The sequence below is a fragment of the Oncorhynchus clarkii genome, chromosome 16 (assembly GCF_045791955.1).
Source record: "Oncorhynchus clarkii lewisi isolate Uvic-CL-2024 chromosome 16, UVic_Ocla_1.0, whole genome shotgun sequence".
NCBI lineage: Eukaryota > Metazoa > Chordata > Actinopteri > Salmoniformes > Salmonidae > Oncorhynchus > Oncorhynchus clarkii.
In genome coordinates, this window is record NC_092162.1 from 10733287 (window position 1) to 10757245 (window position 23959).

The window sequence follows — 23959 nt, forward strand, 5'->3', positions numbered from 1 at the left end:
TTCCTTTTCCTATTTTCACCTAACCCTACCACCCCTCTCATACACTTCCCTGTGTTTGGGTGAATAAGCAGGGTTAATGACCAGCTGAGTTTCAACCCAAGTCTCCTGTGTGAGCCCTCGGCGCTACAGCCAGGGTAGCAGCAGCTGTGCCACAACTCACCTGTAGCGCTGACCAAGCTGCGGTTGTAGCCGACAGGACTGAAGTACTCGAACACGAATACGGTCACAGCTACCACGGTCAGGCACATTACAAACATCATCACCCACACCGCTGGGCTATAGGGCTCTGGGAGAGAGGAGGAGAGACAAGGAGGAGGGAGAGAGAGGGCGGGAGGGAGGGATATTTATTTTTATGTCTTTTGGACTGGCCAAATATGGCTAATAATGTCACCAGGTATAGTATCTACAGAAGACTTAAAGACAGTCATAGGATTGTTCATCCATTGCTTTGGTTGTCGTATAAGCTTGTCTACTGCCAGGCTCAAACAAAGCAATTATACATACTGAGCAGCTCAGGGAGAGAAAAGGCAGAGATAAAAATGACTCATTTTAACATGGGAAAATATCCTCCAACTTGTTTTCATTTTTGATTTGGTTGTTTCAGGGTTTATGTATGATGTAGAAAATATCCTCCAACTTGTTTTCATTTTGATTTGGTTGTTTCAGGGTTTATGTATGATGTAGTTGTATCTGCAGGATAAATCGAAAGTTACCTAAAACGGAAACAGACCACTGAGACAGAACCCAGTAAAGTAGGCCAAACACAAACACACACACAAACACACACACATGCACTGAGCGTTGCCATGGGAGCTAGCTGTCATGCTGCTTCCGTGAGGAGAGGCATCATGGCCGGCAATCCAGGTAAATCACTGTTTGACACAGATCTAGAATCAGACTATACTCCCAATATTATAATGTTAACTACTGGAGTACTAACACTAAACTTACCTCAGATCAAATGATATTCACATTATATAAAGACAATCAATTAATGAATCAATCCAACTATCTCACCGAGGAAGGCGGAGGGGGAGACAGTCCCATTGCTACGGGCAACCATGACGCTGATGCCGGTCTCGACGAATGGCACGGAGAAGTCGATGATCTCAGAACGCTCCTCATTTATGGTGAGAGAACCTATGGCCATGTCTGCTTTCCTGTAGAACACCTGGGCGAGAGGGAGGAGAGGGGGAGGAATCAGACGGGGGTGGCAGGGTCATACATCAGACAACTTAAAACATGATCTACTGTGCTTCATCCCTCTGTCAATGTAAGAATTGCACATTGTAGCATTTTTTTCTCTCTCTTGCATTACCTCAACATGTATCAAACGGCATTGAGCCTCTGGGCATGGGGATGCAGGCGGGGATGATGTCATGAGGAACACCTGTTCAGGCGTACGCCTTTAGGATGCGACTGTGTTTTCACACACCATTAACCCAAGATACAATCAACCATCAAAGAGATGCTGTACACCTACCCAGTCTACCTCTGACCACTGCCTCTCTCCTGGTCCCAACAAACACACAGCACAGATTTAGGAGTAGAAGCTCTGGAGCTGTTCACAGGGGAAATTAATTTATCTTCCAATTGTTATCTTCCTGCCTGGGATTTCAACCAGCAACCTTCCAGCTACTGGTCCGCCTCTCTAGCCTCTAGCCACCGCCTCTGTCTTGTAAAGTCCTACATTACTGGGAGAGTTTGGTGCTGGAGTTCCTCTCACCTCTCCGATCATGCCGTTCCAGATGCCACTGATCATCTTTCCATGTTTCCCGTTAGTGACCAGGTAGAGGTCGTAGGAGAACTTGATGGTGCGAGACAGTTTCTTCAGAATGTCGATGCAGAACCCCTTACAGCACAGCTTGGTGTAGGGCTCCGAGTGACCCACAAGACTGTAGGGAGAGGAGGAACACACACACACGCACACACACACACACACTGAACAGAACGTATATGACGAACAGTAAGTTTTAGGAGAAATAAGAGCAACTCCTAATTGACCTGATAGGTCCTCTAATTGACCTGATAGGTCCTCTAATTGACCTGTTAAACAGCAGTAGCTCTGTGAGACCTATGAGATCAATAAGCTAAACAGCATCAGAGCAGAGCAGAGGAGGGAGGAGTGTGGTCTGTACTAACGACTGGGAATCAAGGACCTGGTCTGCAGACAGGAAAGACAACAGGAAATCGGTATCCCTGAGACACTCACTCACTCACTCACACGCACACACACACACACACACTTAGTGCAGTCTGAGTGCCTGAGACAGACTCTAAACACAGGGAATTATGGTGTTTGGTGAAACACTGACACACACACACACACAGAGCAGTGATGATCTGTCACCTCCAGCCTCCCCTCGACCCCACTGTCTAATGATGTGTAGGTAGAGGGGGAGGACAGAGAGAGAGGGGGATGAATAGAGAGAAGGATGGTTGTTGTTAAACCTAGAGTAAATAGTTCTGTCCTTGTCTCCTTCGTCTCACCTTCGTCTCACTAGCTGCCTTGGCTAAACGCTGTAGGTTTATAGCAATGAGTCAGGGTGTGTGTGTGTGTGTGTGTGTGTGTGTGTGTGTGTGTGTGTGTGTGTGTGTGTGTGTGTGTGTGTGGACGTGTTTTACTATACTTGTGGGGACTTCGAAATGGCAAAAAAACTCATATTTGACCAACTTTGACCACAAGGTCAAATGCTATTTGTAGTCATTTAGCGTTAAGGTTAGAATTAGTGTTAGGGTTAGAATTAGGTTTAGGGTTAGGGTTAGGAGCTAGGGTTAGTTTTAGGGTTAGGGTTAGGGTTAGGAGCTAGGGTTAGTTTTAGGGTTAGGAGCTAGGGTTAGTTTTAGGGTTAGGGTTAGGAGCTAGGGTTAGTTTTAGGGTTAGGAGCTAGGGTTAGTTTTAGGGTTAGGGTTAGGAGCTAGGGTTAGTTTTAGGGTTAGGGTTAGTTTTAGGGTTATGGTTAGTTTTAGGGTTAGGGTTAGTTTTAGGGTTAGGGTTAGGGTTAGGAGCTAGGATTAGTTTTAGGCTTAGGGGTAGGAGCTCGGGTTAGGGTTAGGGTTAGAAGCTAGGGTTAGGTTTAGGGTTAGGATCAAGGTTAGGTTTTTGGGTTAAGATTAGGGTTAGGGTTAAGTTTAGGGTTAGGGTTAGGGGTTAGGAGCTAGAGTTAGTTTTAGGGTTAGGGTTAGGTGTTAGGAGCTAGAGTTAGTTTTAGGGTTAGGGTTAGGTGTTAGGAGCTAGAGTTAGTTTTAGGGTTAGGGTTAGGTGTTAGGAGCTAGAGTTAGTTTTAGGGTTAGGGTTAGGTGTTAGGAGCTAGAGTTAGTTTTAGGGTTAGGGTTAGGTGAAGGAAAATAGGATTTTGAATGGAACTGAATGTCCCCACAAGGTTAGCTGCACAAGACTATGTGTGTGTGTGTGTGTGTGTGTGTGTGTGTGTGTGTGTGTGTGTGTGTGTGTGTGTGTGTGTGTGAGACACACAATGATGAAACCGCTTTCTCTATCTCCCCCAGATCTACGCGCACACACGCACACACATACCCCCGACGGTTAGCGATGTCTCCATTCTTCCCTGAAACAACAGGAGTATAAAACGATGTGCCCAGAGGAAGGAAGAGAGAAATCTAGAGCTGCGAGGGAGGAAGAGAAAATAATGGGGAAGGAATCTTGAGAATGAATGAGTGAGGAGTTTGCCAGTGGTGTATCCACTAATGCCTATACTGGCCCTAACTATGCCTGCAGTGCTGCACTTGAACTTACTGCCAATACAATACAACTCTCATTAACTCTGTGCATCCAGGTAGCCACTACATTACAGTAAGATATCCACACATAGATAAGTTAGGATTCCACCCAGACAAAGCATCAAACAGTATGTAGAATCACACAGCAGCACTCTAACTGCTAACCCATAGTCAGTACTGATAGTGCCTTATAACTGTGCCTTATCCTACCCTCACTTAATGGACTTCAGTTATCTTGCCAATGAGACCAGCCACTGTCCAAAAAAAAAGAGGAGTTTTAATGTTTTAAAAACCTTTCAATTACACCAAACATCTGCTACGGAGAATAGCTGTGTCACCAACATACAGTATGATTAACTGGTTAACCTCCTCTACTTTGCATTCATTAACTCTCCTTTCTCCTTATCTTGCTCACGCTCTCTTTCTCTCTCTCTCTTTCTCTCTCTCGCTCACGCTCACGCTCTCTCTCTCTGTTTTTCCCTAGTAGCCCGGGAGTGTTGATTGCAACCCAAGCAGGGTGGGGAGGGAGAGAGAGACAGAGAGAGAGAGAGACAGAGAGACAGAGAGAGAGAGAGAGAGGAGGGAAAGAGAGAGAGAAACAGAGAGAGGAGGGAAAGAGAGAGAGAGGGTTGTGTTGTTTCTATCCTACCATGATAGATGTGCCAGCGTTGGCAGATAAATCTTCTTTATGGCCAATCAATGTGCCATCGCACTCAACCACTCTCCCCACACATCTTTCCACCATTAATATGCCACACTGACACACAAACACATGCACACGCACGCACACAAACACACTTCCATTAATATATGCCAGCGGTGTTATGTCGTGAAGGGATTCAAGTCTTGCACACACAAACACACACACAGTGGATCCATCATTGATGTGTGACTCATGGGAATGTCAAAGGGACGTACAGCAGGTATATTACAGGTGTGTAAAAGATGTCATGGTTGTATTATGGTTGTCTTGTGGTTGTCTTGTGGTTGTACTGTGGTTGTATTATGGTTGTACTGTGATTGTACTGTGGTTGTATTATGGTTGTACTGTGGTTGTCTTGTGGTTGTACTGTGGTTGTCTTGTGGTTGTCTTGTGGTTGTCTTGTGGTTGTACTGTGGTTGTCTTGTGGTTGTCTTGTGGTTGTACTGTGGTTGTCTTGTTGTTGTACTGTGGTTGTATTATGGTTGTCTTGTGGTTGTCTTGTGGTTGTACTGTGGTTGTCTTGTGGTTGTACTGTGGTTGTCTTGTGGTTGTCTTGTGGTTGTACTGTGATTGTACTGTGGTTGTCTTGTGGTTGTACTGTGGTTGTCTTGTGGTTGTACTGTGGTTGTCTTGTGGTTGTACTGTGATTGTACTGTGGTTGTCTTGTGGTTGTACTGTGGTTGTCTTGTGGTTGTCTTGTTGTTGTACTGTGGTTGTACTGTGGTTGTATTATGGTTGTCTTGTTGTTGTACTGTGGTTGTACTGTGGTTGTCTTGTGGTTGTCTTGTGGTTGTACTGTGGTTGTCTTGTTGTTGTACTGTGGTTGTATTATGGTTGTCTTGTGGTTGTCTTGTGGTTGTACTGTGGTTGTCTTGTGGTTGTACTGTGGTTGTCTTGTGGTTGTACTGTGGTTGTCTTGTGGTTGTACTGTGGTTGTCTTGTGGTTGTCTCCTATAAAAACGTCCTGATCTCAAAATGTACCATCCAGTATGTGCTTACCAGATATGTGCAGGCTGTTGTGTGAGCATAAATCTGCAATTTGCATGTTGTTTTGTGTGTGAGTGAGTGAGTGCATGCATACCTCTCGGTGCGGTTGGACTGGCGTCGGCAGGGCACGGTGTTGCGTACACAGGTTCCCGTGTCGGGGTCCACGTTCTCTACGATGACGAAGGGCCTCTCCTCCAGAGTGGCTACCGTCAGGTGGCGATCATCTGATACCGGCTCGAGGAAACTACCATATCGAGGCCACACCGGATAACGCACCTGGAGGATACCCCGCTCTAATGTCCCCACCTGGGGGGAGTGGGGGGGGGGGGGGGGGGGGGCGGGTAGCGAGAGAGAGAGAGAGAGGTTGAGGGAGAGAGAGGTTGAGAGAGATAGAGAGGTTGAGGTAGATGTTGAGAGAGAGAGAGAGAGAGAGAGAGAGAGAGAGAGAAAGAGAGAGAGAGAGATGGCAGAGTTAGAGAGATAGAGGGAGAGAGTAGGAAGAGAGAGGGACAGAAAGAGTAGGAGAAAGAGTCCATGAAAGTGGATTAAACTCAGTGCTGTAGATCTGAGACAGGCTGATCCAGGATTGTGACCCAGAGCCGAGCTCCAGAGGACACAATATCCCCCGTTAAGAACCTGCCCTCGCTTAACCCTATTGGGGCTCCATTTGTCACCTAGCATCCCGTCCCTGGAGCTCCCCACTCCATCCCCCCAGTCATAGCTCTGCTGATTTGTACACAGCAAATTCTCCAGGGTCAAATCAAAACTGAGAATGTTAGATGAACACTGAAAGTGTGGACCTGTATAGCACTGGAAAGTGTTAAATGAACATTGAAAGTGTGGACTTGTATAAACACTGGAAAGTGTTAAATTAACACACTACTTAGTGTAAAACCTTATTTCCCAGAATGCCTTTTCGAGCTAATTGTAGAGTTACCACCCAGGACAGTATTTGTTAGTGACAGAGACATCAGTGTTGCATGAATCACTTGTTTGTCCTTGGGACGTTACCAAGTGAGATCCTGAGTGAATATGTTATTTTGTAGATCTTATAATTTAACACAACACAATATATATTTCATAAGGCCTTATTTTTTATTTTTTTAACCCCCTTTTTCCCACCAATTTTGTGGTATCCAATTGTTAGTAGTTACTTGTCTCATCGCTTCAACTCCCGTACGGGCTCGGGTGAGACGAAGGTCGAAAGCCATGCGTCCTCCGAAACACAACCCAACCAAGCCGCACTGCTTCTTAACACAGCACGCATCCAACCCGGAAGCCAGCCTCACCAATGTGTCGGAGGAAACACCGTGCACCTGGCGACCTGGTCAGCGTGCACTGCGCCCGGCCAGCCACAGGAGTCGCTAGTGAGCGATGGGACAAGGATATCGCCTAACTGTTATCGCACATTACATATTCAAAAAATATATATATATAACTTCATTTTTTTACATATTGCAACAAAGTGGTTACTATTAGGGCTGTGGCGGTCACAAAGTTAATTAACATAAACACATTTAGCCTCTCATGGCTTCCATTTTAAAAACTAATATATCCATATAATATAGCCTACACCTTTACAATACATCCATTATTTATTTTAGACAGGTCTAAAGAAGCATGACATGAAGAAAATGTAGTCTATTTCAGAAGAACAGAATACTCTGAGTTGTCCTTATGTTAGGTCCTGATGTGGCTATGTCAAATGGCTGTGGGCTACACTAGTTCATTTAGCAGACAAGATTTGCTTAGAATTCCGTGGCATTATTTTATAGTATGAAGAATAGAATTAAACAAAGCTAAATAAAATATAAATATTGGCTGCAAATGATTTGAGGGTTTGCACATGTTGCTATTCTGTGTTGAGCTGTTAACAAAGAAACAGGTACTCCTACATGCTTAATTTAGAGTGATTAATGCAACTTTAGTTGTTCTACAAACGTTGGGCCTTATGTTTTGATTTTTAATACATTGTAAGGCTGCATGATGAAAGACTAATGATGATTTGAAAAAAAGTTGCTTGAAAGGCATGAGCTCTGCTTTGTTTTTTTTTGCGCAGGCTGCACACACTCCAATAGTCTCTCATTCACAATTTGACAAGCACTTTATAATGCCTCGAATTTCACGGTGGCATCCCCTTTGTGGTAGTAATGCACACACAAAAAAATCCATGCCTTTTTCGGCCCGGAGTGCTGCGTTGTGCCCTTCTCCCGGAGTGTGCTCGCAATCGGAAGCGCCTCTCGCTCACATGGCTCTCTGTCACGTGATCTTTCTCACAGGCTACAAATGAAGACACATCAGGGACGCAACTGCGCGCGTCTTTATCCAATTCCGAGGCGCATATTGGAAGAATTGTCCACTTTTACTTTTCGTCAGCCAACAAGATGAGTAGGACATACGAAAAGCAATAGCCTATTTAAATCTACTATCCCCCATAGTACAAAAGTCGAACCTATTCTATTCTGTATGAGAAATACATATTCCAAACATAATCTGGGACAGTTGTGGGATGTGAGAGATCCCAAATTAATACAACCACTAGCATGACATAAACGTTTATGAAATGTGGATGACACAACAGATCAGAATGTTTTGCTTAAAATGTTTGATAAACTGTTAGGCTATTTCTTCACATTATAAGCATAGCAATGTGCACATGGTAGCAGGCTATAAACGCGAATGTTCCATTAGCAGGAAAACACAATTTCCATATGTTGTAAAAGTGCATTCTTATGGTGAGAATTATCTTCCCCCAATTTGAAACTTAAGCGCTGCTTATACAGTTGAAGTCGGAAGTTTACATAAACTTAGGTTGGAGTCATTAAAACCTTTTCACTCCACAAATGTCTTGTTAAACAAACTATAGTTTTGGCAAGTTGGTTAGTACATCTACTTTGTGCATGACACAAGTCATTTTTCCAACAATTGTTTACAGACAGATTATTTCACTTATAATTAACTGTATCACAATTTCAGTGGGTCAGAAGTTTACATACACTAAGTTGACTGTGCCTTTAAACAGCTTGGAAAATTCCAGAAAATGTTGTCATGGCTTTAGACGCTTCTGATAGGCTAATTGATATAATTTGAGTCAATTTGAGGTATACCTGTGGATGTATTTCAAGGCCTACCTTCAAACTCAGTGCCTCTTTGCTTGACATCATGGGAAAATCTAAAGAAATCAGCCAAGACCTCCACAAAATTGTAGACCACAAGTCTGGTTCATCCTTGGGAGCAATTTCCAAACGCCTGAAGGATCCATATTCATCTGTACAAACAATAGTACGCAAGTGTAAACACCATGGGACCACGCAGCCGTCATACCGCTCAGGAAGGAGACACGTTCTGTCTCCTAGAGATGAGTGTACTTTGGTGCAAAAAGTGCAAATAAATCCCAGAACAACAGCAAAGGACCTTGTGAAGATGCTAGAGGAAACAGGTACAAAAGTATCTATATCCACAGTAAAACGATTCCTATATCGACATAACCTGAAAGGCCGCTCAGCAAGGAAGAAACCACTGTTTCAAAACCACCATAAAAAAGCAAGACTATGGTTTGCATCTGCACATGGGGACAAAGATCGTACTTTTTGGAGAAATGTCCTCTTGTCTGATGAAACACAAATAGGACTGTTTAGCCCATAATGACCATCGTTATGTTTAGAGGAAAAAGGGGGAAGTTTACAAGCCGAAGAACACCATCCCAACTGTGAAGCACAGGGGTGGCAGCATCATGTTGTGGGGTTGCTTTGGTGCAGGAGGGACGGGTGCACTTCACAAAGATGATGGCATCATGATGCAGGAACATTTTGTGGATGTATTGAAGCAACATCTCAAGACATCAGTCAGGAAGTTAAAGATTGGTTGCAAATGGGTCTTCCAAATGGACAATGACCCCAAGCATACTCCCAAAGCTGTGGCAAAATGGCTTAAGGACAACAAAGTCAAGGTATTGAAATGGCCATCACAAAGCCCTGACCTCAACCCTATAGAAAATGTGTGGGCAGAACTGAAAAAGTGTGTGCGAGCGAGGAGGCCAACAATCCTGACTCAGTTACACCAGCTCTGCCAAGAGGAATGGGCCAAAATTCACCCAACTTATGTTGGGAAGCTTGTGGAAGGCTACACGAAACGTTTGACCCAAGTTAAACAATTTTAAAGGCAATGCTACCAAATACTAATTGAGTGTATGTAAAATTCTGACCCACTGGGAATGTGATGAAATAAATAAAAGCTGAATTAAATCCTTCTCTCTACTATTGTTCTGACATTTTACATTCTTAAAATAAACTGACCTAAGGGAATTTTTACTTTGATTAGTGTCAGGGATTGTGAAAAACAGGAATTGTGAAAAACTGAGCTTAAATGGATTTGGCTAAGGTGTATGTAAACTTCCGACTTCAACTGTATATGCCAGTGTCATGTATTGTCATGTTGTGTGTTTCTGTCCTTTCCCTTCACCCTGTCTCCCTCTGCTGGTCGTTGTTAGGTTACCTTTTCTCCACCTCTTTCCCCCAGCTGTGCCTTGTCTCCTCCTAACTACCCATTCACCCCGTTTCCCACCTGTTCCCTTTTTCCCTCTGATTAGGTCCCTATATCTCTCTCTGTTTTTGTTCCTGTCCTTGTCGGATTCTTGTTTGTTGTGTTTCATGCCTGAACCAGACTATCGTCATGTTTGCTGTAACCTTGTCCTGTCCTGTCGGAATCTGCCGGTCTATCTGAGCCTACCTATGTTTGGTTATTAAAGAAGCTCTGTTTAAGTTAATTCGCTTTTGGGTCCTCATTCACGCACCGTAACAGAAGAATCCGACCAAGAATGGACCCAGCGACTTCGGATCCTCTCCACTCAGCCGTCGAGATCCAGGGAGCGATGCTAGGCAGACACGAGCAGGAATTGTCTGCTGCTCGACATGCCGTTGAGACCCTGGCCACCCAAGTCTCCAACCTCACAGAACAGGTTCACCATCTCCGCCTCGATCCACCGGCCACTTCCAGGGCTTTCGAATCTCCGGAGCCCAGAATCAATAACCCGCCGTGTTACTCTGGGGAGCCCACTGAATGCCGCTCGTTCCTCACCCAGTGTGATATTGTGTTTTCTCTCCAGCCCAACACTTACTCCAGGAGCACTGCTCGTATCGCCTACGTCATATCTCTCCTTACTGGACGGGCTCGTGAGTGGGGCACGGCAATCTGGGAGGCAAGGGCTGAGTGTACTAACCAGTATCAGGACTTTAAGGAGGAGATGATACGGGTTTTTGATCGATCTGTTTTTGGGGAGGAGGCTTCCAGGGCCCTGTCTTCCCTATGTCAAGGTAATCGATCCATAACAGACTACTCTATTGAGTTTCGCACTCTTGCTGCCTCCAGTGGCTGGAACGAGCCGGCTTTGCTCGCTCGTTTTCTGGAGGGTCTCCGCGCAGAGGTAAAGGATGAGATTCTCTCCCGGGAGGTTCCTTCCAGCGTGGATTCCTTGATTGAACTCGCTATTCGCATTGAGCGACGGGTTGATCTTCGTCACCGAGCTCGTGGAAAGGAGCTCGCGTTCTCCGTTGCCCCCCTCTCCGCATCACTACCATCTTCCTCTGCCGGCTCGGGAGCTGAGCCTATGCAGCTGGGAGGTATCCGCATCTCGACTAAGGAGAGGGAACGGAGAATCACCAACCGCCTCTGTCTCTATTGCGGTTCTGCTGGTCATTTTGTCACTTCATGTCCAGTAAAAGCCAGAGCTCATCAGTAAGCGGAGGGCTACTGGTGAGCGCTACTACTCCTGTCTCTCCTTCAAGATCCTGCACTACCTTGTCGGTCCATCTACGCTGGACCGGTTCGTCAGCTTCCTGCAGTGCCTTAATAGACTCTGGGGCGGAGGGCTGTTTTATGGACGAGACCTGGGCTCGGGAACATGACATTCCTCTCAGACAGTTAAGGGAGTCCACGGCCTTGTTCGCCCTGGATGGTAGTCCTCTCCCCAGGATTCAGCGTGAGACGCTACCTTTAACCCTCACTGTTTCTGGTAATCATAGCGAGACCATTTCTTTTTTGATTTTTCGTTCACCTTTTACACCTGTTGTTTTGGGCCATCCCTGGCTAGTTTGTCATAATCCTTCCATTAATTGGTCTAGTAATTCTATCCTCTCCTGGAACGTCTCTTGTCATGTGAAATGTTTAATGTCTGCTATCCCTCCTGTTTCCTCTGTCTCTTCTTCACAGGAGGAGCCTGGTGATTTGACAGGGGTGCCGGAGGAATATCACGATCTGCGCACGGTGTTCAGTCGGTCCAGGGCCACCTCTCTTCCTCCACACCGGTCGTATGATTGTAGTATTGATCTCCTTCCGGGAACCACTCCCCCCCGGGGTAGACTATACTCTCTGTCGGCTCCCGAACGTAAGGCTCTCGAGGATTATTTGTCTGTAGCTCTTGACGCCGGTACCATAGTCCCCTCCTCCTCTCCCGCCGGAGCGGGGGTTTTTTTTGTCAAGAAGAAGGACGGGTCTCTGCGCCCCTGCATAGATTATCGAGGGCTGAATGACATAACAGTTAAGAATCGTTATCCGCTTCCTCTTATGTCCTCAGCCTTCGAGATCCTGCAGGGAGCCAGGTTTTTCACTAAGTTGGACCTTCGTAACACTTACCATCTCGTGCGCATCAGGGAGGGGGACGAGTGGAAGACGGCGTTTAACACTCCGTTAGGGCACTTTGAATACCGGGTTCTTCCTTTCGGCCTCGCTAACGCTCCAGCTGTCTTTCAGGCATTAGTCAATGATGTCCTGAGAGACATGCTGAACATCTTTGTTTTCGTTTACCTTGACGATATCCTGATTTTTTCACCGTCACTCCAGATTCATGTTCAGCACGTTCGACGTGTCCTCCAGCGCCTTTTAGAGAATTGTCTTTTTGTGAAGGCTGAGAAGTGCACTTTTCATGCCTCCTCCGTCACATTTCTCGGTTCTGTTATTTCCGCTGAAAGCATTAAGATGGATCCCGCTAAGGTCCAGGCTGTCATTGATTGGCCCGTCCCTAAGTCACGCGTCGAGCTGCAGCGCTTTCTCGGCTTCGCGAACTTCTATCGTCGTTTCATCCGTAATTTCGGTCAGGTGGCAGCTCCTCTCACAGCCCTTACTTCTGTCAAGACGTGCTTTAAGTGGTCCGTTTCCGCCCAGGGAGCTTTTGATCTCCTCAAGAATCGTTTTACATCCGCTCCTATCCTTGTTACACCTGACGTCTCTAGACAGTTCGTGGTCGAGGTTGACGCGTCAGAGGTGGGCGTGGGAGCCATTCTTTCTCAGCGCTCCCTCTCTGACGACAAGGTCCACCCTTGCGCGTATTTTTCTCATCGCCTGTCGCCGTCGGAACGTAATTATGATGTGGGTAACCGCGAACTGCTCGCCATCCGGTTAGCCCTAGGCGAATGGCGACAGTGGTTGGAGGGGGCGACCGTTCCTTTTGTCGTTTGGACTGACCATAGGAACCTTGAGTACATCCGTTCTGCCAAACGACTTAATGCGCGTCAGGCGCGTTGGGCGCTGTTTTTCGCTCGTTTCGAGTTCGTGATTTCTTATCGTCCGGGCTCTAAGAACACCAAGCCTGATGCTTTATCTCGTCTCTTCAGTTCTTCAGTAGCCTCCACTGACCCCGAGGGGATTCTCCCTGAGGGGCGTGTTGTCGGGTTGACTGTCTGGGGAATTGAGAGGCAGGTAAAGCAAGCGCTCACTCACACTCTGTCGCCGCGCGCTTGTCCTAGGAACCTTCTTTTCGTTCCCGTTCCTACTCGTCTGGCCGTTCTTCAGTGGGCTCACTCTGCCAAGTTAGCCGGCCACCCTGGCGTTCGGGGTACGCTTGCTTCCATTCGCCAGCGTTTTTGGTGGCCCACCCGGGAGCATGACACGCGTCGTTTCGTGGCTGCTTGTTCGGTCTGCGCGCAGACTAAGTCCGGTAACTCCCCTCCTGCCGGCCGTCTCAGGCCGCTTCCCATTCCCTCTCGACCGTGGTCTCACATCGCCTTAGATTTTGTCACCGGACTGCCTTCGTCAGCGGGGAAGACTGTTATTCTTACGGTTGTCGATAGGTTCTCTAAGGCGGCTCATTTCATTCCCCTTGCTAAGCTTCCTTCTGCTAAAGAGACGGCACAAATCATCATCGAGAATGTTTTCAGAATTCATGGCCTTCCGTCAGACGTCGTTTCGGACAGAGGTCCGCAATTCACGTCTCAATTTTGGAGGGAGTTTTGCCGTTTGATTGGGGCTTCCGTCAGTCTCTCTTCCGGCTTTCACCCCCAGTCTAACGGTCAAGCAGAACGGGCCAATCAGACTATTGGTCGCATCTTACGCAGTCTTTCTTTTCGCAACCCTGCGTCTTGGTCAGAACAGCTCCCCTGGGCAGAATACGCCCACAACTCGCTTCCTTCGTCTGCGACCGGGCTATCTCCTTTTCAGAGTAGCCTCGGGTACCAGCCTCCGCTGTTCTCATCTCAGTTCGCCGAGTCCAGCGTCCCCTCCGCTCAGGCTTTTGTCCAACGTTGCGAGCGCACCTGGAAGAGGGTCAGGTCTGCACTTTGCCGTTATAGGACGCAGACTGTGAGGGCTGCTAATAAGCGTAGAACTAAGAGTCCTAGATATTGTCGCGGTCAGAGAGTTTGGCTCTCCACTCAGAACCTTCCCCTTAAGACGGCTTCTCGCAAGTTGACCCCGCGGTTCATTGGTCCGTTCCGTATTTCGCGGGTCATTAATCCTGTTGCAGTTCGACTTCTTCTTCCGCGATACCTTCGTCGCGTCCACCCGGTCTTCCATGTCTCCTGTATTAAGCCCGTTCTTCGCGCCCCCGCTCGTCTTCCCCCCCCCCCCCCCATCCTTGTCGAGGGCGCACCCATCTACAGGGTCCGCAGGATTTTGGACATGCGTCCTCGGGGCCGTGGTCACCAGTACCTCGTTGATTGGGAGGGGTACGGTCCTGAGGAGAGGAGTTGGGTTCCCTCTCGGGACGTGCTGGACCGTGCGCTGATCGAGGATTTCCTCCGTTGCCGCCAGGTTTCCTCCTCGAGTGCGCCAGGAGGCGCTCGGTGAGTGGGGGGGTACTGTCATGTATTGTCATGTTGTGTGTTTCTGTCCTTTCCCTTCACCCTGTCTCCCTCTGCTGGTCGTTGTTAGGTTACCTTTTCTCCACCTCTTTCCCCCAGCTGTGCCTTGTCTCCTCCTAACTACCCATTCACCCCGTTTCCCACCTGTTCCCTTTTTCCCTCTGATTAGGTCCCTATATCTCTCTCTGTTTTTGTTCCTGTCCTTGTCGGATTCTTGTTTGTTGTGTTTCATGCCTGAACCAGACTATCGTCATGTTTGCTGTAACCTTGTCCTGTCCTGTCGGAATCTGCCGGTCTATCTGAGCCTACCTATGTTTGGTTATTAAAGAAGCTCTGTTTAAGTTAATTCGCTTTTGGGTCCTCATTCACGCACCGTAACAGCCAGTTAGTCTCTACACTCTACACTCTCTATACTTGTAAAGCTGATTAATGTGCTTAATTTTAAGAAGTTATTTGGCTGATTTAGTTGTGATTACAAACCTTATTAAACATAAGCAATGTGCTTAATATTAGGAAAGTTGAGAAATACATTTCATAGGCCTATTCTATAGAAAGCTGATGGGATCCTCCTCTTTCTATTAGCGGCCATCACTGTTTCTCCCTCAACTGCATAGCCTATATAAATGTTGCACAACATGAGCTCATGGGCTCTCATTAAGTGTTTGATTAGATTTTCAAATACATTTGCATTGATGTCAGAGGGATTAGAGGGACAATAGAGTGCTGAGTACCAGGCAATTAGCAAGTTTGGTAGGCTACTAATGACCATCAGCAGCATCATAGTTTGGAGAAGCCTAATTAACATGACTAAACAGTAGTTGGGTCATTGAAACAACACATATTTGTTGGTGTAAGGCCTCAAAATAAGGCATTATGAAATACATATTGTATTAAATGTTTATATTTTATACAACGGGGGTTTATTCCTGAATGCTGATTGGTTAAAACCGCATGCCCAGACGGTATCTATTCTACAAGTTACCACCGGCTAAATCTATGACGTTAAAATGCCTATTTACTCTGTTCCATCTGACTGAGCAATCCACTGTCTCATCATTCCAGCGAGGCAACTTGATATACCCTATAAAAAGCATCTAGACATTATCTCACATTTATTTTAGACTAACATTTCGTTTTCAACAGCGGAGATTTGTATAAACTTTGCTGTCTGTCTCTCTGAAAATTGCAACATTGTTTCAATATTCAAATTCGATCACCAGATGTCCCATAGTAATGAATGTGTCAGGGTCAGGACGTGACAGAGAGGCAGGCATCTTTTCTCAGCCAGTTGAAATCATGCATAATTTTTATTTATTTTTTTCAGCATAATTTTTTATATACATACAAAGAACTATCAATAGAAAACAGGTCAAATTAAATGATGTGCCGCTAGTTTGCTGTTTTTCCAGCTTCAGTTAGAAGTGATTATTGTGTTAGCTGTATTGTTGGCTAGCTCCTCTGAACAACAGTGTCCTGAGGAGAGAGCACATTAAGCCAGGCAAAATTGTGCCTCGTTAGCTAATTGTTACGGATGTATCTAAATACATTTAGCTAAAAAACTGCTTAAACAAATGCAAATGCAGCTACTTTGCTGTTATTCTGGCTGCACTGTTTGACGTGACTGTAAGTTAGCCATAGTTGGCCAGCTAGCAAGCAAGGGATGAGAACATGGCCAGCCAGTATGGCAATGGAACATTTCGAACCAACAACTGGGTCGCGTCCACAGATACAGAACAAAAAGACTGAACGACTGGGTTGTGTCTATGGCAACCGAACTGATAGAACTGGCAACCCCAGATTAGAACAAAACAAATGTCCCACCTTTATTTAACCAGGTAGGCCAGTTGAGAACAAGTTCTAATTTACAACTGCGACCTGGCCAAGATAAAGCATAGCAGTGCGACAAAAACAACAACACAGAGTTACAAATGTACAATCAATAACACAATAGAAAAATCTGTATACAGTGTGTGCAAATGAAGTAAGGAGGTAAGGCAATAAATAGGCCAATAGTTTATATTGTGGTGGTATGAAATAATATGAATAAATTAATCAAAATAACAGTGGTAATGCCCAAGAAGCCAGTGTTCAGGAGGCTTTATTGACAGAGTTTGCCAGTCCTCAACCCTGTCTCGGGCCTAAGAACACCCACTCCAGTATTTCCTCCAAACACCAGTTTCTCAAGGATTACTACTTAAGCAATGATGACACATTCATTTAGGAACTTTCTTACTGAAGTCCCCAGGGGAGAAAATGGATGTATGCAACAATAATCTATCTGTCAATAATAAATTCAGTCATGGGTGGTAACTCTACAATTCACTTGAAAGGCAAGGCATTCTGGGAAATATGCCAATAAAGCTTGAATGTTAATTCAACACAGTTTAATGTCTATACAGGTCCACAGTTTCAGTGTTAATGTAACCAACTAGATCTCACAGTCTCACGTCAGAATTACACGTTCATCCATGTTTCTCAAATTCAACATTTTGAAATTGTTCCAAATTTCAAAGTATTTACGGTTAAGTTCAGGCATTAACTCCAAATGTTTAAGGACAGGGTTAAGAGTTTGGGATAGGCTTAAAACAAAAATCTCAAAATCAACTTTTGATCACTGGATTCAAACACCAGAGGCAGATGATCAGAACTTCAGAAGGATCTGCCTCTGGTCCCAAAGGTTACACATTCAAATCCAGCGATAGAACGTTATTTTTATTTATTTTTGTTTAGCCCAAAACTTAACCCTTACCTTAACCATTCAGAGTTAATACCTAACCTTAAGATTTCAAACATGCAACCTTTGGCACCAGAGACAGATGCTTACGCCCATCCGCCATTCTCCAATGCCCTAGCAAAACCGAAACCAACTTGAAGGTAACGGCGCTTATTGTTGCCCCTAATGGCCGGTTTCCATCTCATCTCTCGATCTCCTCAGACATGGATGGTTGTCGAATACTGATTTCGAATCACAGGGGACCTGGCTGAATGTAACACAGGGATGCTGGCCCCATGTTGGCTCCAACGCTTCCCACAGTTGTGTCAAGTTGGTTAGATCTCCTTTTGGTGGTGGACCATTACTGATACAACTGGGAATCACAGGTGGACTGGCTGAATGTAACACAAGGAATTTACTAGCCATATAGCGAAGTACAAATTGCTACAACACTATTGAAGGACCCAGTAGAGTGTAAATAACCCACACTATTGTGTCTGACTCTATGAATCTCAATGCTGTTTTAACTGTTATGAACCTTTCTCAGGCAGTTTATTAATCAATCACTTTTACAACTCTTATCCTTACCCCCCCTTTAAACTTTCTCTTTCTTCCCTGCACCCCTCCCTTTATACTCGCTCTATCTTCCCTGCCCCTCCCTTTATACTCGCTCTATCTTCCCTTCCCCCACGGGAAGAAAATAGGAAAGAAGAGAGGGAAAATAGGATGATGGTTCCCCCTGACTTAGTAAAATATTAGATGGGATGATGGTTCCCCTGACTTAGTAAAACATTAGATGGGATGATGGTCCCCCTGACTTAGTAAAACATTAGATGGGATGATGGTTCCCCCTGACTTAGTAAAAACATTAGATGGGATGATGGTCCCCCTGACTTAGTAAAAACATTAGATAGGATGATGGTCCCCCTGACTTAGTAAAACATTAGATGGGATGATGTTTCTCCCTGACTTAGTAAAAACATTAGTGTGTAGTGCTGTCAGTGTGTCAAAAAGAGAGGGTATGAAATGGACATGTCACACCACAAACACATATACACTGAGTAAACCAAACATTAGGAACACCTTCTTAATATTGAGTTGCACCCCTCCACGCACCCACCTCAGAACAGCCTCAATTCGTCGGAAATGGACTCTACAAGGTGTCGAAAGCGTTCCACAGAGATGCTGGCCCATGTTGACTCCAATACTTCCCACAGTTGTGTCAAGTTGGCAGGATGTCCTTTGGGTGGTGGACCATTCTTGATACACACAGGAAACTGTTGAGAGTGAAAAACCCAGCAGCGGCACCTACTACAATACCTCATTCAAATGCACTTAAATATTTTGTCCTGGCCATTCACCATCTGAATGGCATACATACACAATCCATGTCTCAATTGTCTCAAGGCTTAAAAATCCTTCTTTAACCCGTCTCCTCCCCTTCTTCTACACTGATTGATGTGGATTTAACAAGTGACATCAATGAGGGATCATAGCTTTCACCTGGAGTCACCTGGTCAGTCTGTCATGTAAAGAGCAGGTGTTCTTATTGTTTTGTTCACTCAGTGTACAAGTGCCCACTGCCACGTTCTCACTGACGAATGAGCTAGATGACACAGGGCGGTGAATGACTGTGGGAACTCCGGAGCATTGCCAGACTTTGTGTTCGGTCTGCACAGTCACGAAACACATGCACACAAACACACCTGCCAGCCAGTGACCGTGATAAAGTAGTCTTGCTGTAGCAGGGCAGGAATAAATTAGTTCAACAGTAGCAGTGAGATTACTCTTTGTAGACCTACACCCTCTCTGGCTACCCTTGGGAGACAGGTGTGTGTGTGCGTGTGCGTACCCTTGGGAGACAGGTGTGTGTGTGCGTGTGCGTACCCTTGGGAGACAGGTGTGTGTGCGCGTGTGCGTACCCTTGGGAGACAGGTGTGTGTGTGCGTGTGCGTACCCTTGGGAGACAAGTGTGTGTGTGCGTGTGCGTACCCTTGGGAGAAGGGCGGGACACCGCCATGGGAGATAACAGTACACCACATCATCATCAACACTGGTAGTTTGTAATTAACCGGATGAAACAATGTTTTGATTACATTCATGTATGCAAGTTATTTTGAGGCAGGGCATAAATATGGCAGTGCTGGGTTGGTTGTTTCATGGTCCACACGCACAAACACACACACTCATTCAGTACCTTGTCCCACTGTCTGTCTCTGTTCAAAGCGATGATGACCATGGAAGGGTTTGTCAGGTAACCATCACTATTAAACGACAGGTCCTTACGCTCCCATGTCACGTTCAGCATGTGTCTAGAACACACACAAACACACACACAAACACACACACAAACACACACACAAACACACGTTCAGTATGTCTACTACTATGACAAACACACACATACATGTTCGGTATGTCTACTGCTATGACAAACACACACACACACACACACACACGTTCAGTATGTCTACTGCTACGACAAACACAGACACTCAAACACAGAGCGACACCTCACACTCACCTGAACAGTGTGTTGTTGTTAATGTGTGTAACTGGTGTGTTGCAGTCGCTGTGTCCCTCGGGAACAAACCCCTGATGCCTCTTGAAACTCTCCGCCCCTTTGGCCACTATGGCCACTCCCTCTCTGACCCGCTGCCTCAGGCTCTTCCTCCATTGGTCGGTGATGACGCCAATCACTCCTATGGGGAAGCTGCTAGGTGAAGGGCTCTCTGTGTTGCCCAACGCGAGGGAGGGGAGGATCCAGATGTAGCCAGGCCCCAATAGACCCACCTCCCCTGCTACCTGGAACAGGTACTGGGCCTCTTCATGGGAGCAGTAGGCTACGAGTACCTGGGAATCAATCTAGAGGAAGAGACAGATATTGGAGTGTAGCCAGTATCTAATATTAACCTCTGACATCTAAGCCTGTGGAACAGTTATATCACAACCCTTAACCCTTGCCCTATCGAGCCAGGCTTCCCTAAAAAAAAATGAAGAAAAAAAAAAAAAAAAAAAAACACATATTCAATCAATTATCTTTCGTCTCTCTGTGTTTCATAATTGTCCTTCAATTCGCAAGAGGCTGAATATATCTCACCAGAAAAAGCATCCAAGTGAGAGACCAGCTCCCCTCTGTCTCTGTATGTGTAGCCCATCTATCTGATGCTGTCTGGTCAAAAAAGAGTATGACAATGTTGCCACCGGTAGCATTGAATTCAAGCAAGCAATTTAGCCAGGTAGTCTAGGACAACAACAACTAAAAGTATGTACTGTACGACAGACTCAAAGAATGTTTTGGCAACATGAAAGAGAGGAGGATGGTATCTCTACAAGCAAAGGTGAGTCAACATGTTTTCTCGACTTGCACGCACACACGCACGCACGCACGCACGCACGCCCACACACACACACACACACACACACACACACACACACACACACACACACACACACACACACACACATACACACACACACACATACACACACACACACGATAAATCAGTACCATGGACAGCCACATCATATTTAACTTACGTTGTTTAGACAAAATATTTTTTTGTATCTTTTAGTTGTCAATGTATTAGACTGAGCAGAGGTGATTTGATGATGTTGAAGTTGAAATGGTGCTGGAATAGTGGAGGCAGCTCCTGTTTTCTTTGCGACTTGCGATATCTCTCTGTGGTTTCAAATCAATGGTTGTTAAGTAGTCCGAAAATGTCGGAAGCCTTAACTTGCTTGACCATGCTGTAGGTCATGTAACTTTGTTACATACAACATCCTTTGTGGACTTCACCTTACAGAGGTTAATCTCCGGTTTTGTGATGAAACAAAGGTGTGGTTGAATTTATTCTGCCACTGTGTCTTCTTATTATCTCGGCCTTAGGCCTATATATCACAGTAGCAAGGCATATGAACTAACAGGTTATAGAGCAAACACAAAACAGGTTGTAATGTGTTTTTTTCCTGGCTTGGCTTCTCCAGTGATTTTACCCACACACCACTACCGGCCCTATCCCTAGGTTAATTGTAACTCTGACTGACTGACTGACTGACTGACTGACTGTCTCTCTTTCTCTCTCTCTCTCTCTCTCTCTCTCTCTCTCTCTCTCTCTCTCTCTCTCTCTCTCTCTCTCTCTCTCTCTCTCTCTGTCCCCCCCTCTCTCTCTCTCTCTGTCCCCCCCCCTCTCTCTCTCTCTCTCTGTCCCCCCCCCCCTCTCTCTCTCTCTCTCTGTCCCCCCCCCCCCTCTCTCTCTCTCTCTCTCTCTCTGTCTCCCTCCCTCTATATATATATATATATATATATATATGTGTGTGTGTGTGTGTTGGACATTTCTTTCTCCTACCTGCTGTAACATGCGTTTGGCGCGGACGTCGCTGGTCCCGATAGACATCTCCAGAGACAGGATATCCTGCAGCCTCCACAGGAAGTAGGACGTGTCCGTGTAGGAGCGGACGTAGTCCACAAATGTCTCGTATCCCGGCAACATGCTTGTGATGACTACAAAGTCTCCCCAGTCATACTCCTCCATCAACTACAATATAGACATTATATTACATATAAATATAAAATGATATATCTACATTACATTTTAGTCCACAGCTTTGATGAATATACGATTCTGATTGGCAGAAGGGGGTTCTCTAATTGAACATTACATTTAGATGTAATATTCTATTCCTGTACCTTGAACATGCAGACAATCTGCTGTTCCAGTGATGCACCCATCTGGAGGAACGTGGAACCCTCAGCCTGGAATGGGAGGGTGGGAGGCGTGAACACGAGAGAGAATAGGTTGCCAATGATACTGTGCAGTATTCATGTGAGCACACTCACACACACACACACACACACACACACACCCAAGCACACCAGAGGCACAAACCCAGACACACACTCTCCTTCTCCTTGACCTCTCTGGTAGACATACTCCACACCCAGAGGAGGTAAATAACGTGTGTTCCATCCTATTGCTGTTACAACAAACACACACACACACACACACACACACACACACACACACACACCAGGCTGTGAGGGCTGATTCTATCTCTGTGATTTATATCAAAGCATTAAACATCATCATCACAGCAGGCTTTCTGTATACTGCTACAGGCCTGTACTTACTACACCTTTAATGATCAGTCTTATGAGCTGTCATAAAACCTACATAACGACTCCATGAAAATGACACAGTAGGCCGGCAGCTCAGAGGCAAAGTTAAGGTGCAGAAATGGAGGTTAAGTTGATCAAATAAATGCATTTAAAAATAAATAAAGGTGTGAGGTTAGGATGAGGTAATTAATAATAAGGTAAATAATAATGTTAATAATAAATAATTCCCCCCCCCAGTTTTATCATTGGAATGTGATACCAAACGAGGCAGAGGTGTGCTTTAGGACCATGCGGATGTCTCCGAGTGGGTGGGTAGGCTGTTAGGAGTGTTAATCCGACTGAAAAATAAAATAAATAAATAAATAAAAAAGATGTAGCCCCACATCTAAAATCGAACTTGCACCCCTGTATCATACCATCACATAATATTAATATAATACTCTCTCTCTCTCTCTCTCTCTCTCTCTCTCTGTCCTGCTGCCCTGTTTCTGTCAACTTCCTCTGAACTGTAAAAAACATTTTAAATAAGTTTAGCTTAAAACCAATTGCTTAATCAGCGTTATTCTGTGAGTTGAATGGACTTCAAAATAGCATTATTGTTGATTCGACTTAAAATTTCAAAGCATCCAGCTGCAATACCATTTCTGTTTTGCTCAAGATTGTTCTGTGTGTGAGGTGCATTTTTGAAAAATCTTGTTGAGTAAAATTACAAAGTCATGTTTGCGCAAAACCACAAAACATGTCCATGATATTTCCCAGCATGCCGTATTGCAGGTTGATTATCAGAATTGTTTCTTAAAATAATATGAATAAATAATCATTTTTTTCGGGGTCTGAAATTATTGACAACCTTGATAAAGATAAGCAGAAATGACTGTATAAAATAAATAATTCAGATACTGAGCTATATTGTATAATAAGAAACGGTGGAAATTATATTATTTTATACTAATACAGTTGACCAGGAAAAATAATGTTGTTTAACAAGTAATATTATAAATTTTTTGCAAAAAGGTAGGTTGACACCCCTGTTTTCAATACCTCTCAATACCTCACCTTGACAGGATAACGGCACTGAGCCTTTTTCCTAAATGTTTTATGAGTTGGAGAACACATTGGGAGGGATCTGAGACCATTCATCCATACAGAATCTTTCCAGATCCTTGATAACCTTCATCTGCTCTTCAACTCAAACCACAGGTTTTCAATGGGTTTCAATTCTGGTGACTAAGATGGCCATTGCATAAGGTTAATTTTGTGGTCAATTAACAATTTCTTTGTGGATTTTGACGTGCTTGGTGTTATTGTCTTGCTGAAAGATCCATTTGCGGTCAAGTTTCAGCTTCCTGACAGAGGCAACCAGGTGTTTGGGTAAAATATCCTGGTACTGGGTAAAGTTAATGATGCCGTTGACCTTAACAAGGCCCCAGGACCAGTGGAAGCAAAGTAGTCCAATAACATCAAAGCTCCCCACCATAGTAGTTTACAGTAGGTATGGGGTCATTTCCTTCTCATGCATTCTCATTTCGACTCCAAACCCACCACTGATATGCTTGGCCAAAGAGCTTTATTTTCATGTCATCTGACCAAAGCACCAGTTCCAATCCAAGTGCCAATGCCTTTTAGCA

The 23959-nt window shown here is 45.1% G+C and overlaps 1 protein-coding gene across 1 annotated transcript in view; it reads right to left on the reverse strand.

Moving 5' to 3' along the window:
- Positions 1 to 23959, reverse strand: part of LOC139367934 (glutamate receptor ionotropic, NMDA 2C-like) — a 61721-nt gene that overhangs the window by 15559 nt on the left and 22203 nt on the right. Inside the window, exons 4-11 of the mRNA XM_071106330.1 lie at positions 21903 to 21968; positions 21562 to 21750; positions 19737 to 20077; positions 19410 to 19524; positions 5523 to 5734; positions 1727 to 1895; positions 1018 to 1171; positions 161 to 286 (exon numbers count right to left, since the gene is read on the reverse strand). Of these exons, the coding sequence (XP_070962431.1) occupies positions 161 to 286; positions 1018 to 1171; positions 1727 to 1895; positions 5523 to 5734; positions 19410 to 19524; positions 19737 to 20077; positions 21562 to 21750; positions 21903 to 21968 (1372 nt within the window). The remainder of the gene's footprint in view (positions 1 to 160; positions 287 to 1017; positions 1172 to 1726; positions 1896 to 5522; positions 5735 to 19409; positions 19525 to 19736; positions 20078 to 21561; positions 21751 to 21902; positions 21969 to 23959) is intronic.